This window comes from Panthera pardus, unplaced genomic scaffold (genome assembly GCF_024362965.1).
Source record: "Panthera pardus isolate Hobbes unplaced genomic scaffold, ASM2436296v1 HiC_scaffold_13, whole genome shotgun sequence".
NCBI lineage: Eukaryota > Metazoa > Chordata > Mammalia > Carnivora > Felidae > Panthera > Panthera pardus.
The window spans coordinates 43,927,443-43,944,894 of record NW_026526688.1 but is presented as its reverse complement, the minus strand read 5'-3'; the positions used below and the strand labels follow the sequence as shown (position 1 = coordinate 43,944,894).

The 17,452-nt window shown below is 39.8% G+C and overlaps 2 protein-coding genes across 3 annotated transcripts in view; one reads left to right on the top strand and one right to left on the bottom strand.

Moving 5' to 3' along the window:
* Window positions 1-7: 7 nt before the first annotated feature.
* TM2D2 (TM2 domain containing 2) lies at window positions 8-6,844 on the bottom strand. Its single transcript, XM_019440739.2, has 4 exons — window positions 6,498-6,844; window positions 5,626-5,713; window positions 3,881-3,996; window positions 8-2,469 (listed from the first exon to the last, which is right to left on the bottom strand). The coding sequence occupies exons 1-4, from the start codon at window positions 6,722-6,724 to the stop codon at window positions 2,256-2,258; spliced, it is 645 nt and encodes a 214-aa protein (XP_019296284.1). The 5' UTR covers window positions 6,725-6,844; the 3' UTR covers window positions 8-2,255.
* A 242-nt stretch (window positions 6,845-7,086) lies between these two features.
* Window positions 7,087-17,452, top strand: part of ADAM9 (ADAM metallopeptidase domain 9) — a 144,126-nt gene continuing 133,760 nt past the window's right edge. Inside the window, exons 1-2 of one of the 2 annotated variants that reach the window (XR_008421609.1) lie at window positions 7,087-7,421; window positions 17,246-17,343. Coding sequence is in view for 1 of the 2 variants with exons in the window: in XM_019440731.2 (XP_019296276.1) it covers window positions 7,325-7,421; window positions 17,246-17,343 (195 nt within the window). In the remaining variant the exon portion in view is untranslated. The remainder of the gene's footprint in view (window positions 7,422-17,245; window positions 17,344-17,452) is intronic. The other variant, XM_019440731.2, reaches the window with a different exon arrangement.

Here is a 17,452-nt window from a genome sequence, read left to right as displayed (position 1 = left end):
CAGGAAGTCTGAGAACTGATAACATTTTATTTAAACAAAGAAACAACTGAAAGGCACAGTTTCTAATTTAACCTTGACAGAAGGCCGCTTTAGGACTTTAAAACTTCTCTATAGCTACAAACTGGATATAACACAAACATCCACACACACACCAAATATGAAGAAACAACCTGAATCCAGAGTGCAAAGGAAATCCAATTGTTAATAATACTCCTTTTCCCAGTTTTTCAGGTTGTATCATATTTGGCCAGGGTTTATAGATGCAGAGGACGGGCATCATTTGCAAGTCAAACTGACACTGGCAACTGCAGAGTGTCACAGAGAAATATTAAAGATTCTCATGATCACCCTGACAGTGGTCTCCAAAAGCTTTTCTGACTGTGAGAAGGGCTTCTTTTATAAGACTGATACTTCAATAACTTACAGATTTTTACCTTTTTACCCAAGCTCATCCTCCTGGCAACATTAATGATTTTGAGTCTGAAAGTTGCCAAAGTGTTGTTTTTAAAGAAAGTAGCTTTTGGTGGGGGTTTGTGAATATCCTGAGATTTTTTTTAAAAAGTGTGAGATGAGGCAGGACTTGTGGCTTAGAGTAGTATCTTATTTTTGGTAAGATTTTAATTTTAGTTTGTTTTCCAGATTTCTCTTAGTAGTTATTTTTTTTAATACAGTGTCTCCTTAAATTCTATGCAGAATTTTATGTTTATGTGCTTTTTTTCCTGGGGAGGGGGTCTAGTTTCTTTGTGACCTACAACAATTTAAAAAATACTATATACTTATAGTATAGAGACTATGAATAAGAATCTACCAATTATTACTATTGTAGACAACAAGGTTAAGGTCAATGTGGCACAGAACTTTCAAGACAGAATAATCTGTTTTAATTTTTCACAGTTGCGACCATTTAAGAATAGAAGTACAGTGAGCATATTTATCAGGGATAATAAAGCTGAAACTTTTAGAAAAGCTGATTCATAATGATGGAACATATCCAGAGTTTTTTTAAACTGTGATTCTTGGTCTTTAAGTCAACTATTATGGAACTAAACTTTGAGTACTTCTACCTTGATTGTTTCTAGAATTTATCCTGAATATCAGGCTCTTAGTTTGTCCACAAAGTCCTCCTTTTACTTTATAGTTAGCAGTTCTTTTCAACTTAAATTGCAAAGGATGGGAACTAAGCTTTTAAAACCACTTATAATTCAGAACATTTCCTTTTATTCCCAGTGATTTGGGAATGCAAAAGCCTGGTTGTCTCTTTCCCTACTGACTACTATAGCCCACAGTGAGAGCTTCTGGAACCACACTTATTTTGACAGAATGTGTTCAGTTTCTCTTTGTCCCCATAAATCACACCCTAACTCTACCCAGTACTTAGTAATTCTGTCCTTTAAGCATCTGTTTTTCTTTCACCTTATCTTACATAATTGTGAAGAATAGTTTTACAGTTAGGTGTATGGTATGTTTTTTACCAGCCTAAAACGTAGGCTCTCTAAACTAGTGAATAACTAATTTTTGGATAGGATAGCCAAGAGGATAGCTTAACCCAGACATGACTGATATTGTTGGGCTTTCAAAATATAATTGAAATGAAGAAATTATTGTACTGTATATACTGCCTCTGGGGCAAAATAGTGATGTTAACAGTAGGATTATTAACAGAGTGGTTCATTTTAAATGCCTAGCTTTTGGCAAAACAAACAGAATTTTGAGTCTCATTCTACCTACTGAAAGTACCAAACAGCATTCCAGGTTGGCATAATTTATTCTGCAATTTAAATTCAGAAAGTCAGAATTTCAGTATGTATTAAAATCCATGGCCATTTTACTTCTGCTGAAGATTTTCACGTTTCAGCTTCAGATCTCTTCTGCATGAAGATTTAGGGTCACAAAAGGCACAAGGTTCACTTGCTCATCTTGTTGGGTCCACTTGCTCCAAAGTATTAAAGATACAGCAATGTACAGAAATAAAGAGCACGCAAACCCCTCTGCAGCTTATAAGTTAGTCACTATCCTTTATATTTTGTACATGAGGAAAGGTACACACTTGATTCCCAAACACTGTTGGTTTGTCATTTCTAGTCTGCAAGGTAAAATTTGGGTTGAAAACCCGGAGTCCAGAGAAACCTTCCTAACCAAACCCATTCCCTCCAAAGAGGGAAAGTAATGGTCAGGTCTGGCATCAAGGAAGAGTTTTGAGCCTGGAGAGATGAATTCAGAAGACGTGCCTCTCTGGGCCATGACAGTTGCTCTTTTTAGTAAACAGTGCACCAATTGCTGCCATCACTTGGCATCAGCCCTCCAGTAATAAGCAAAATAAGGTCAACAAACCACCAAATCCCAAGTCCCCCAAGTGTCAACAGCTTCCCTACTGCTGTGCCAGTGTGTCCCAGACAGAAACGATCCACTCCAAAACATCCCAGGAAGAAAGAGTACAGTAAAGTGGTTATGAAGTAGTGTCCAGTATATCTAGACAGAAGGAATGAAAAGGAAGATGTTTACCACATGAAAATTAAAACATTTAATGATTAACGAACTTAACATAAGTGAAGAGATAGTGTAGCAGTTCCTCTGTAGCCTCGGATATACCTCTCCCCCCCCGAAGAAAATCTCTAGTTGGTCTAGTGTTGTAAAAGAGCACTACCCGGGACCTATAGGAACAAATACGGATTTGGATTATACAAGAAACAGTGAAGCACATTTGCTCTGTAGACAGTCTGGTAGAGGGGAGTCTGGGCCCGCATCCTTCCCTGACACAGGCAGGCTCCTGAGGCTGCATTTCTGAATACAGTTCTCTAAAGAAGTGCTGTCGTGTTTCATCAGGTGAATACTGATCTCCGTATACCCTTCTGCTGTTTGGTGGCAACTAAAAGTGAGGTTTCTTCAATAAGGACTTGGGTCTTACATACTGCAATGACACTCAATTGCAGTTGCCCTAATATCACTAAACATCACAGACTCTTCATTAGCAAATGATGTACATTCTGTGCCTTCAAGCAAAATTTACAGAAATGACCCTAATTCTTTAAGATAAACTTATTTCAAGGAGAGAAACCCACACTTTTCATAATAAAACCTTTACTCCTGAAATACTAAGGCTATTTTCACAGGATTTATACCTATCATAAGAATTTTGGCACTAGATCATCTGGTCCAACTTCTTTATTCTGTAGGTTAGGGAGGGATTTAGTCTCTGGGCATCCAAAGGCACTTAGCTAGTTGATGAAAGAGACATTTAAAACTTCTGGCCTCTGGTCCAGGGTCCTCTCTGTTTATAACCACATTGCCCCTGTCCATGGATTATGCACAGTAGTAATCATGTTGCCCCTTTAACACTTTAAAAAAAATTTTTTTTAATATTTATTTATTTTTGAGAGAGACAGAGATAGAATGCGAGTGGGGGAGGGGCAGAGAGAGAGGGAGACACAGAATCCAAAGCAGGCTCCAGGCTCTGAGCTGTCAGCACAGAGCCCGATGTGGGGGCTCAAACTCATTGGCTGTGAGATCATGACCCGAGCCAAAGTCGGGTGCTCAACCAACTGAGCCACCCAGGCGCCCCTAATTAACACTTTTTAAAAAATGTTTTATTTATTTCTGAGACAGAGAGAGACAGAGCGAGTGGAAAAGGGGCAGAGAGAGGGAGACACAGAATCCAAAGCAGGCTCCAGGCTCCGAGCTGTCAGCACAGAGTCTGATGCAGGGCTTGAACTCACAAACCGTGAGATCACTGACCTGAGCCGATGTCGGATGTCAGACGCTTAACTGACTGAGCCACCCAGGTGCCCCATTTAACACTTAAAAGAAAAAGTCACATCAAGAGATGACAAGAAAAACATCTGTACCTCTAATTACCAACCAAACCATTCAAAGTAACACTTACTTTATACAAGGTTTATTCTCTCGTAGGAAAGTCCTAGGACTGGCACATTCAATCCCATCTAGGGCCCGGCACTGGACTGAAGTGTGTTCCACGTCACTGTAGGCCTGACCACCAAACTGTGCCATAACAACCAAAACAAACAATCCAAATTCACCAAAGCAAGTAAATACAAAATATATCTTTATATTCATTAATAAAAGGTGACTCAGCACAATAATTATACTAACAAAGTTGGGGTAAAGCTGTGTTCAAGAGCAAGGAATTTAGTGATTCAAGGGGATTTTAAACTATTCCACCCTAATTGTGCATTGTTTTAAGTAAACTTTTTTTCTTCTTCTTTGTGACTGGCTTCTTTAATAATATAGTAAAAACCTTTACAATCAGTTTCATTAAATGCCATTTAGAACAGATGGACACAATGCTTTAATTATCCTATATTTACAGGAAAAAGAACATATTCTGGAGCGTTTGGAAATGGGTATTTAAAAAGTCAATGTGTATTAGAAGTCTGCTTTATATATTATAAATGAACATAATTAGGAAAAAACTCAGAGTATCAGCTGACTCAGAATTCTATTTAGGTCATGAATGTGTGATTATCAAATATCTACAGTACATTTTTTTATTAGTTTAAATTACAGCAAAAAAATTTCAGAACAGGACCTGTTACCATTTATGTAACTGAACTCTAGTAGAGAAAGCACAGCTGTACGTTCTCCCCTGGCACCTTATTAAGTACTTCACTAGTTTTCACTGGAGCATCCTCAAAGGGAAGGGACTTGGAAATCATACCTTCCCTGAGATTCAGGTGCCTGAGTACTGGTTCTCTAGGACTTCTGGGGAAAGTAGCAGTTTGAGTGCCTTCACGGGATCAACTCAGTTTTTAATTAAAATGGGCAAAAATAAGTGATCTCTATATAATGCTAACTCAAACCTTCATTGATAATTATCAATAGAACAAGATCTCATTGTATTGAAAATACTTCTTTACACATGATTGCAGTAAGAGTTGCTTTTTTGGTCTTACTACTTTCAGGTTTATTCCTTTGTCTCCGATTTAGTATAAACAATGTTTTCCCATAACTCTTATACCTGACTGAATCTTGACTTGCATTATGCTGCATAATACGAGGGGAAGGTACATGAACTTGACTGGTTTTGGGGACACTAAGTTGGATGTTATTAATGGAAATGAATGGCTTTTTTCCATCAAGAGGCCACTGTTACCAAAGGCCTCTCCTTGAATACTATAACCTCCTACAAAGGCATATACTGATAGACCCCATCTATTTCCTAAGAAAACAGGAAGTAGATGGCAACTGCTTGCCTGGTGAAAAAAACGATCACTGCCCCAAATGCATGTGTAATAAAGATACAGCTCAATCCATTATTGGTTTTAGAAAGTGCATAAACCTTTCTTTTGCTCTTTCAGCCAAGTGCACACTTGAAAGATAATGAGGAGGTTACATAATAGCTTTCTATCAGTCAATCTCAATGGCCCAAAGAATCAAAGACAGGTTAGTCTGTGCACCTGGGTAGTTTTGGCACAGACACTGCTTCTTCCTGAGGAAGTGAAATGTCATGTTCAGTTAATGACCCTGGCCATGATGGAAATTTCCAGTAAGTCATTCTAATAGAGTCTACAAAAAGGTAACTTCATACCCCTATACTTTTATTATAACAGCATTTACCTAGTACTATTTCTCTATGGAAGAGTTTGCTTATAAAACAAAATAAAAACCCACCTTGAGACAACCATAACCGAGTTCCTGGGATGCAGTTGCATTTCCAACATGATCCACTGGGTCGTCACATTCTATAAATTCATCAGGTCTGTAAATCACCAGTAAGATCATGATCACCATCTCATATGGTTTTTGCAAATGGCTGTTTATGTATATATAAACAAAACAAGCAAGAGACATTGCTTCAAGTTTTCTAGGGTTTAATTTCATTCTGACTGTACCCAAGAGTTGCTGTCAGTCAGACTGAAGAACAGCAGGTCAAACAGCCATCCTTTAACTGGGGGAAAGGGAGTGTTTCTGGTTGATTTCTACATGGATTCTACTTCTCCCAAGGCTTCCTCTTCCCTAGGCAAAGAGCCACAAGGCTATGGGAGCAAAATTGAAGCCAAAGGATTCCCAGTTCTCTTTTGCATTTCCCAAACGCCTTTTCTTATGGACTAAAAAGAGATGTTAAAAACTTGGTTCTGCAACAGGATATTGCTTTTTAAAAAAAGAAAGTGCCTTGTAGGCAAGGATAAGTAATTTACTCCATTTGTGCCTCAGTACCAGCACATACGACGGATTCTCCTTCAGTTAAAGGGAGCAGGATAGAGAAGGCACAACCTCGTACCCTTCTTCCGGAGGTTATATGAGGTCACTCCTTCCTAGTTTTCCTTTTTCGGGATCCCAAAGGATCTGCTACTGACACCCAAGGTTTTCCCCTGCACGGGTGAGAGGAGTGAGAAACCTGTCATGGTATTTACCTCCCGCGTGTTGACCATCAGGTCCTCAGGTGAAGAGGGTCTGAAAAAAAAAGCAGCCTCCCTTCCCCCCCAACCCCAACACCCATATATCCCTGGCCCCATCTCCACCTCGACGACTCGGTAGCTTACAGGTAAGAGCAAAGGATGACTGGAGACTGGGGGTCGCCATATTCCCAGCTCGGAGCGCCGGCGTAGCCCTCTGGGTGGGCGGCGCCAGCGGATGTGAGCTCGGGCTCGGCGGTAGCGTTGTGTGAGTGGCTCCGAGAGACACAGTGAAGCAGAAGTAGATTCCCCAGCAGCAAAGCCGCCTGGCCGCACAGAAGTAAGTAACTCACCGGGCAACCACCCAGCACCATCTTCCCGGGCCCAGTGGAAGAGACCCGACCTCAACAGCAAAGCTCGACCGGCACAGCCGACCCAAGGTAGTCCTGCCAGGTCAGGCCTCTCCGCGCGTAGCCCCACTGCTCGCCACCAAACAGCCAATGGGTGTGCTCCGCCCAATGCCCGCAAACCAATCAGAAAAGGCTGCGCAGCGGGCGGGGCTGCCCTTCGCTTTTCCTCAATTCCGCTTCTGGGTCTTGCGCTCCACCTCCGGGTACAATTAGGTCCTTCTACGCCCAAAGTAGGCGGGCCTGGAAGCGGAGGGGGAGGGGCATAAATGGTAGTGGGCGGGGCAGTTAGTGTGAATGGGCGGGGTAGGCTAGTGAGGGTTTTAGCGGCTGGGACAGAAATCCCCTTCTCCCGCCGGCGACTGGATTTTTCTTTACGTCAGCGTAGCGAGCGCGATGCCGGGAGCGAGCTCGGACTGGAGCCAAGTTGCGTCAGTGCCGAGCGCGTGCTCGTTCCAGGCGCGCGCATCTCGGCCAGCTCTGGGGCCCCGTCTGGGTTGGGAAATGATGGAGCACGCTGAGGCAGAAGCGACCGAGTGTTGAGTGGAACCTGCGGAATCTGCCGCGATGGGATCGGGTGCGGGCTCGCCCTTTGGGGTCCTCCGCTTCCGGTGGCTGCTGTTGTTTGGCCTGGTGGGCCCAGTCCTCGGTGGGGCTCGGCCAGGTGGGTGTCCGCCCCCCCCCCCCCCCCCCCCCCCCCCCCAGGGACCTCTGAGATTTCTGTTTCTAGGGCTGGGACGCTCGGAGTTACCCTGTGGTGTCTGGGAGCAGAGGGGCCTGGCTGGGGACTGGACCTGGGGTCGGGAGGCGGAGCCACTCCAGCTTGTGTGTGGACAGTACTCAGACCCGAAGCTCGGGGTCTGGCGCCCCAGACCCTTCTTGTCAGTATTCTCCTGCCTGGTTCCTCTTCCTCCGTCTCCTGGTCGGCGGAGCTTTTTGCATTGCGCCCCACCCCCATCTCGTCATAACTGGGTCCCCCAGACTCTCTTGGGACTTCTCTGGGACCTACTCTGACCTCAGGGAGTCGGCTGAAAGCTTTGGAGTCTGAGTGCGCGCCGAGGGTGTGTTCTTGTTTGAACTGCTTTGAGAAATGGAGCTTCGTTTTGCTTGTAGAGTTAATGTCACTCGGAAATAGACTGGGAGATGGAACTTTTGCTCCGGGTTATCATAATTTGAAATTTTGACGTTCTTTTTAATAGCGGAGTCCCTTGTAGGTTCACAGAGCTAAATTTAGTGATGGAATAAAGGGGGGTCGCCCATTTGTCTTGGGCCATTTTGTTGCTGTAGCAAAGAGTACTTCTTTTTGGAAGCGAGGTGCTGTGTTTGTATAGCCAAACAGTCTTTTATCTGTGGTTTTACTGGGTTCATAATGTCTTAAATCCGTAAAAATAATCCCTGCTCTGCTTAACTCACGGGATTACCGTAAGAATTAAATCATTTATGTGAGATCGCCTTTGAATTGTGAAACTTCCCTTGAATATGTAAGGTATTTATACTGGAGATGCCCAGACATAGTGGAAACAAATTGCTAACACTCTAGCTTGTTTCTGGAAACAACTTCTTTGTTTATTTTGGCTCTTGCGTTAAATTATTGTTTGCATGGCTGTATTTCCTTTATTAGCCCTAAAGTATGGAGAATGAGGGTTTTTACTGAATCGTTGCCTTGAGAGTTGTGCAAAGGTGATGATAGAAGATTTCAATGTAGGACTGCTGACCTTCAGGAAATTAATTAAATTTTTTTCTTACTTTTTTTTTCCCAATTAAGTAAATTTGCCCCATTGTTGGAATTTTGAAGCTCTAAATACTAAAACTTTATTGAATGGGAAGATACCATATCTTTTTTGGTTAAGACTGTTTCTGCTGTGCTTTTCTTAGATGGTTAACATTTATCAGTAGGTAAGGTGTAGTATATTACTCATCTGGAGTTTTAGTAATCCATGATTTTCAGTGTTTGCAAATGTAAATAGGACTATATATAGTATATGTTTATTTATATATAGTATATGTTTATTTATTTATTTTGAGAGAGAGAGCATGGGCGAGAGCGTGAGCACATGCGCACCCATGTGAGCAGAGGAGGGGCAGAGGGAGAGGGAGAGGGAGAGGGAATCCCAAGCAGGCTCTATCAGCTGTCAGCCTGGAGCCCAGCGTGGTGCTTGATTCCATGAACGATGAGATCATGACCTGAACCAAAATCAAGAGTTGGATACTTAACAAACTTAGCCACCCAGGTGCTCCAATATTAATGTATGTATTATTGCATACCTGCATATGGATGAATGGAATACCCTTATGGCTTTTAACTGTGGCTTTAACAATTTATGGCCAGTCCCTTCATTTAAGCATGGGTATACTTTCAAAATTTAGTAACATTTATCGAGCTCCTATGAACAACATGCTTAATGCTTATGGAGGGACAAAGGTGAGTAAATGTGCTAAGACTTTCTGGGCGATATATAAAATCTCGGGGGAGGTTTTATAGTGTAAGTGGTATTTGAACTCATGTACATTAGGGAATGTTCAAGGAAAAGGATATGAGTTCATTCTAAGAGGAAAAAACTTTTTACAAGAATATGGAAGGATGAAAGAACATGACTTGTTAGGGAATGATGAGAATGTCTGCAGGCAGTCTACATGAAAGGGAGGCTAGGAAGAAACTAAGATAAGTTAGTACCAGTTGGAGAGCGCCTTCTATTCATGCTAAGAGGTTTGGACTTTACCAAGAAGTTCTTTGGGCAAGAAGGGTTTCAAATATGGGTGTGACATAACTAGATTTGCGATTAAGATAACTGGCAAAGGCAGTAGAGGACAGAATATAGGAGGGAGAGACTGGAGGCTGTGAGAGACCATTTGAGAGGCCTTTGTAATAGTGTGCAGTGAGTCAACTCATGTTTCCCTAGGGGAATGTTCTTCCAAAATCAGCTGACTAAATTTTTGCAATACAGGATGTTTAAAACATGCACTGAAACATTTTCTGCTAATGAAGAATTTGAGGACTTAGTAAGTACCACCCACACATTAGTAACACTAAAAGCTAAACAGGCTTTGGTAGGATCATTTGTAACGTGTCAATGAGGAAATGCAGTATGAATTCCAAAGGGCTGACACTTACAGTAAACTTAAAAAAAAAACAAAACTGAGGCTGACAAAGGTAACTTTGTATCATTGTGAAAAAATAACAAAGGGAACTGGGTGTGAAACCTTTTCTGATTTTCTCTTTTAAGGTAGTAGTTATGATGCAGACCCTAGAATTTTTTTTTTTTTTTTTTTTTTTTTTTTAAGACCAGCATTCTAAAGACGTTGAGTTTTAAAGCTTACTCATGGTGAATCACTATAAAACGAACTATGTAGTAAGAGCTTAAGTCCATACTCATTTCGTTTTTGGGTGCCAGCAAATTATTTGAATTTGATATCTTTGCTGTATCGGAGAATGCAGTCTTCTAAATTTAAAGATAGTCTGATTTTCCAACTTTAAGTAAAAAATAAAACTCTTATAATTAAAATATATACAAAACAAGTTGCCGGGTTCAAAATAGTTTTCAAAAAGAATTTTGAATTTTATCTTACCAAAGTTGGCTTTATATCTGCTTTTTGTTAAAAATCCTGGTTTATTAGAAAATTTCCCCAAATATGCAAGCCCTAAGTAATTGAAAGCTTTTTCTTGGAATATGCACAAGCACTGATACATGACATAACTATAGCCTCATGGTATTTTTCTCCCCCTTTGATACGTAGTATATCTCAGAATTTTGGAGTTATGCCATAGAGTCAGTGCTATAGGACTGCCTCATAAATAAATCTAATTGTATGGTCTTGTTTGTATATTGAGAGATTATTCTAGTTTCTTTTACATTTTGTGGCATTGTTATTTTAGTCTAGTCATTTTTCTGAAGTGATCCTGCATGAGATACTGCTTGAATCAGACCTTTTAAGAGCGAGTTAAGAAACCTGAGAAGTTCACTTAATTTGGTCAGGTTTAAAAATTTTTTTAAACATTTATTTATTATTGAGAGACAGAAAGACACAGAGCATGAGCCGGGGAGTGGCAGAGAGAGGGGGAGACACAGAATCCGAAGCAGGTTCCAGGCTCTGAGCTGTCAGCACAGAGCCCGATGCGGGGCTCGAACCCACGAACCTCGAGGTCATGACCTGAGCCGATGTCAGACGTTTAACCAACTGAGGCACCCAGGTGCCCCAATTTGGTTAGTTTTTAAATCTGCAGTTGTTTTTGTATTTGTTTATATTTATCTTAAGGATTAGAGTATTTTAGTTTATAAGTAAGCGATGCCACTGCCAGACATTTGTCATACTGTAGGACAAAATCCACTCCCAAATAAGGGAAATGCCTTTTTCCCATTGACACATTTCTCTTTTAATGAGGTTTTTACTCATTTTAGGAGGTTCCCCCCCTTTCCTTTTTGTAGCTCCTTAAAACCCTCGTGCAAGTAGACCCCTGGAGAGCCTGTTCCATTGGCTTCATTGACACATTGGAATCCTGTTGTGAATAGAAGCTCTGATCCCAGCTACCTGAGAGGGTGGCTAAGCAGTGTACAGTACAACCATTCAATGAAATATAAGCATTGCCCACATGAAAAGATGCTCAACGTCACTCCTCATCAGGGAAATACCAATCAAAACCACACTGAGATACCACCCCACACTGGTAGAGTGGCTAAAATGAACAAATCAGGAGACTATAGATGCTGGAGAGGATGTGGAGAAACGGGAACCCTCTTGCACTGTTGGTGGGAATGCAAATTGGTGCAGCCGCTCTGGAAAACAGTGTGGAGGTTCCTCAAAAAATTAAAAATAGATCTACCCTATGACCCAGCAATAGCACTGCTAGGAATTTACCCAAGGGATACAGGAGTGCTGATGCCTAGGGGCACTTGTACCCCAATGTTAATAGCAGCACTTTCAACAATAGCCAAATTATGGAAAGAGCCTAAATGTCCATCAACTGATGAATGGATAAAGAAATTGTGGTTTATATACACAATGGAGTACTACGTGGCAATGAGAAAGAATGAAATATGGCCCTTTGTAGCAACATGGGTGGAACTGGAGAGTGTGATGCTAAATGAAATAAGCCATACAGAGAAAGACAGATACCATATGTTTTCCCTCTTATGTGGATCCTGAGAAACTTAACAGAAGACCATGGGGGAGGGGAAGGAAAAAAAAAGTTAGGGAGGGAGGCAAACCATAAGAGACTCTTAAAAACTGAGAACAATCTGAGGGTTGATGGGGGTGGGAGGGAGAGGAGGGTGCGTGATGGGTATTCAGGAGGGCACCTATTGGGAGGAGCACTGGGTGTTGTATGGAAACCAATTTGACAATAAATTTCATATATAAAAAAAAAGGAAATATAGCATTGCCCCTAAAATGACAAATATGTGGACCATGTGGATTTCTAGAAAATTGATATAAAAGATGTTAATCTTGAAAATAAAGCATAATTCAGGTTGTAGATGATAATTAACAATTAGAAAATCTATGTATGTATAGATATAAAGGTAAAAAGTCGTTTACTCAACCCTGTACCAGGGTAGGAAACATATGATCAATAAGATTATCATCCTTACTAGATATATCATCCTTTGTCTCAAAAAACTTAAATTCCTTGCTAGAGGAACTTAAGTTCTTGAGGGCATTAAATCTTATAAGTGGTTGGTGGTTTTCCCAAAGGGGCATTTTTTTTTTTTAAGATTTTTTTTTTTAAGTTTATTTATTTTGAGAGAGAGAGAGAGAGTGAGTGAGCAGGAGGGGCAGAAAGAGAAGGGGAGAGAGAATACCAAGCAGGCTCTGCACAGTCAGCACAGAGCCCATTGCGGGGCTGGAACTTACAAACTATGAGATCATGACCTGAGCCAAAACCAAGAGTTGCACAGTTAACCGACTGAGCCACCCAGGTGCCCCTGTTTATTTTTAAATGTGAAGACAAGTAAATGTGGAAAGAAATTACAACACTCAAAAAATGTAAAAAGGTAGGACATAGCAGTGGCAATTATAATTTTTAAAATATAGTTATTAATATATGATATATATCATATATATGTACACACTTGGGATTGACCTTTTGAATGAGATGGAAATATGTGGCTCAAAATAACAGCGTTTTATGGATCTAATTACAATAATTTCTTTTCAAGAAATAATTCGGGCAACAGAATTATTTTGTTTGTACTATATGTGGCACTTGGGTTTATCTTCTACAGTGAAAATACTTAAAGGTGGCTGTTTGTTTATATAATAGGCAGGAAGGAAAGGAGAAAAGCCCATGTTTGTTTGCTTTGCAATTAAGTACAATTCTTTTAACTTGTTGCCCTCTACTACAGTTACTATTATGAAACATAGACTTTCTCCAAAACAGAGTTCATAGAAAGATCTAAGGAGTTAGAGGAAGAAAAGTGCAACTAACATCCTTTCTTTTCTTTCACTAAGTTTAAGACTCTTTAAGTTTCATGTTTCAGCTCTTATTTTTGTCTCTAGCCCATGTTTCCCGGTAATGTGGTTTTTGACAGTGTGCTTATTTGTCAAATTCTAAAATAACAAATTTGTATTCTCCATCTAGTTGATTGTATTGAGGTTTGTATTTTCATTGTGAACTATATCTTTATACCAGTGATTTTCAACTGGGGGCAGTTTTGCCCACAGAAAGCATGTGGGGGATATTTTTAGCTGTCACACTGTTGGTTCTTCTGGCATCTGGTGGGTAGAGGCCATGAATGCTACTAAACATCCTACATTGCACAAGGCAGCCCCCCACAGCAGTGAATTTTCTGGTCCCAAATGTCAGCAGTGATGAGGTTGAAGCTTTATACAAATAATGTGCATATACTTACTTTATAGTAACATGGGGAACATATTGTTTTGGCATATTGGCAACCCTGAGAAGGTTGCTTCTATTTGGAATTAAAAAAAAAAAAAGAGAGAAAGGAATTTGGGAAAAAATATGTGCAATTTCTTATGATGTTCTGGAACGCCTTATGGGACTCAGAAAGATCCTTGGATTTTAAAACCAAGAAGTCAGTATTGGAATAATGGCTCCACATACAGAAGTTTTTTTTGGTTGCTAAAATTTTGAAAGTCTTATTAAAAATAAAGGATAATTGTGGTGCTGTTTTTTTGTTTTTTTTCCTATCAAGAATTATATTTTAAAATGAAAAGGACAGAAAGAATGTTACTTTCCTATACTGGATTGTTATTCTTTGCTAACAGTCTTGGTAGAAGATCATAGTTTCAGACCTGGCCTGAAGCTAGCTGTATGACATTTTAAAGTCATTTAACCTGTTTGAAATTGAAAGCTCTTTAAATTATCTGCCTGCCCATTTGTAGTTCTGAGATGTTTCTTTTTCTCTGTTATGTTTCTTCTGAGTTGTAATGAGAAAACTTCAGTTGCATATTGTTTAACAGTTGCCTGAGCCTCTTAGCACATGTATTCTTGCCTATAACGATTTACTTTCAAAAGGTTTTATTTTGAAATCATTCTAGAGTCAGAGGAAGTTGCAAATAAATGTACACAATGATTTACTTTTTGTCACACAGAGCTTCTAATTTATTTTACTCACTAAAATAATTTTATTCCTGCCGACTGTTCGTGCCACTGAAACTTGCAGAAAAACTCAGAACCCTCTCAGAGCACCAATGGCAATAACCCATTTCTCTAGTCCAGCTTGCAGGTGGCTGCATGTGATCAGGAAGTCAAAAGCCACAAGCTTGTAACAAGCTCCAGGACCCAATTTACAGCCTGTGTGCTCCTGTAAACACCAGGCCAGTTAGAGCCAAGTGGACCTAGCTCTGACCTGTCACTGACTTTTCTCCTCAATGTAATGCTAAAAATTTAACTTAACATGCAAATGAAACATACCACGTATGAAGTATGGTCTGTCAACTACCTGTGGGCCCAACTTTCTGTATTTTCCTGCCCCTATGTGCTAAGATGTCACCTCTTTCCTGCCTCAGCCCCTTTAAAAACTTTCCCTGGACATTTTTCAGGGAGCTAGCCCAAGGATACTTTGCCTTGTGTTCCCTGCCTTTTGCTCCTGCAGAAGCCCCTGATAAAAGCCTTGCTTGAAACTCCTGTTCGGCCTCTTGTCAATTTCTTTCTTCTTCTTCTTTTAAATGTTTATTTATTTATTTTAAGAGAGAGTGAGAGGGGCAGAGAGAGAAGGAGAGAGAGAATCCCAAGCAGCCTCCATGCTGTCAACACAGAGTCCGATATGAGGCTCCATTCCATGAACTGTGAGATCTTGACCTGAGCCGAAACCAAGAGTCAGATTGAGCCACCCAGGCTCCCCGCCTCCCCCCTTGTCAGTTTCTGTTGGCTAGAGAGCACAAGGGTCTGGTTCTGTTAACAATACCACTTCTAGAGTGACTGACTGTCCTAGTAGTTGAACAGATTAACATGATCCAGAGTGAAATTATTAAGGATGATATTGAAACTTGTATTTTTAGGAATTAAAAAAAAACCCCAGAAGTCATTGAAAGGTTTATTCTGGGTGAGGAAGTAGTCCTGTACCTCAATTAACGTGGATGGGATTAAAGATGTTTCTAGCTAGTGATTTGAAGCCGGCATGTATTAAGGCCATGGATTTCTTTTGTCATGGTTCCCAATTAATAACTCCAAATATCTGAATGATATTTTATCATAGTATGTTATAAATATGCCTTGGATAAGCTCATGGTTGCTTTTGTGAGTATTGGAATCCATTTCTGATGTTTTTATGTAATGGCTTGAATCCACATTTAGATAGTATATCATATTATAAAGACATAAGGTGTTTAAAGATGGGTAAAGAGTTTGAAAACTGTTAGTATTATATGTATTGTATTGGATAGAATACAATTTGTTTTTCTGTTGTATCTTTTAAAATCTCAAACTAGACAAGGTTATAGACATTTGTATATACAGTGTTATCTTGGAGAAAGCTATAAATACTTCATTTTCATTTATATTTGAGAAATCTGAGGGACATAAACAATTAATGGGTAAATGAACACACAGGTTGGATTCAAGGAAGAGAGTGGGAGTAGGGAGACCAGGTAAGAAGGAATTGTAGTCTTCTTTCTAAGGTGTGGGGTTAGTAAGGCTGATGAAAAGGAAGGAGCTTTGGGAGATGCTAGATAATTAGTACTTTATTTTCTTTTATTAAAAAAAAATTTTTTTTTTAACGTTTATTTATTTTTGAGACAGAGAGAGACAGAGCATGAACAGGGGAGGGGCAGAGAGAGAGGGAGACACAGAATCTGAAACAGGCTCCAGGCTCTGAGCTGTCAGCACAGAGCCTGATGCAGGGCTCGAACTCACGAACCATGAGATCATGACCTGAGCCGAAGTCAGACCCTTAACCAACTGAGTCACCCAGGTGCCCCTATAAGGCTCTTTAAATTATAAGGCTCTTTCACCCTTCCACCCCCCCTTTTTGGGCATTTGTTGAAGAAATTTCACTTAATGAAATTGTTTCATACATTGATCTACTGAGTGAAGAATGTGACTATTCTTTCATTAGTCTTCCTGTTTGTATATGCTAGACTGAAGCCTCCTCATACTGGATGTGGTTTAGGTACATATGAACATACAGAGACAAGGAATTTTCATCCATGGTCCTTAGGTGTAACCATCTACTTCATTAAATTCACTGAAAAAAATTGACATGCCATCAGATATTATGTTGGATGTATTGAGAGACTTTGTTTCAGACTCCAGTAAGAGAAGTCTTCTAAGGAATTTGGGAAATTTTGGTTATACTCAATTTTTGCTCAAGTGATGACTTTAGAACCCAACCTCCACTTAGATATGATTCTACTGTGCAGTAAACTGAACAGGATTGGAATTGGGAGTAAGGCTGCATGATGGTTTTGAGTTCTTCACTGTTAATAAATTTTATCACAAGTTTTAGTTTTTAGGACAGATTTGTGGCAGTAATTTCATTTGAGATAATTGCTGCATTGTTAAGTGTGTATTTATTAGAGTTAATCCATCAGACATTGAAAGCAACTTTTCCCTCTAATTGTCCTGGTCTGTTTCATAGGTATTCCAATACTGTCTCGGGATTTCATTTGTGTTGGATGAAGGTGGAAAATGGGAGATGAGTGAGTGGGCTAGGCTCCAGATGCTTTCCTTCTATTTTCCCACCAAAGCACTTTTTTTTTTTTTCTTGTGTCTATACCTTAAGATTTCTTTTAAGAAAAAGAGTTAATAGCAAACAATTGTTTGAAAATTATTGCTGTGTATGCACTGTGAAGACTTACATCATTTTTTAGGGAATATATTTTTCCCCTTCATACTTATCAGGTATATTGCTATTTTTTGTATAAAATTATATGGTGTATATGTACACACATACACACACAGGTATATATGTGAAGGTCACATGATTTTTTTTGTGATTTGGACATAAAGCTTTTGATTTCCATTACATTTTGGTACCATTTAATTTTTCAGGTTCATTTGTTATATAATATTTGTTTTTCCCTTTTCTGTAGGTTTTCAACAGACCTCACATCTCTCTTCTTATGAAATTATAACTCCTTGGAGATTAACTAGAGAACGAAGAGAAGCCCCTAGGCCCTTTTCAGAACAGGCAAGTTATCTCTTAAGAAATATGTATGTGTTAAAATTTTTTTTTTAAAGATAGGTGTGTTATTTTCAGTAGGTATTGGTTCAGTGAGTAGTGTTGGCCAGTGATTAGT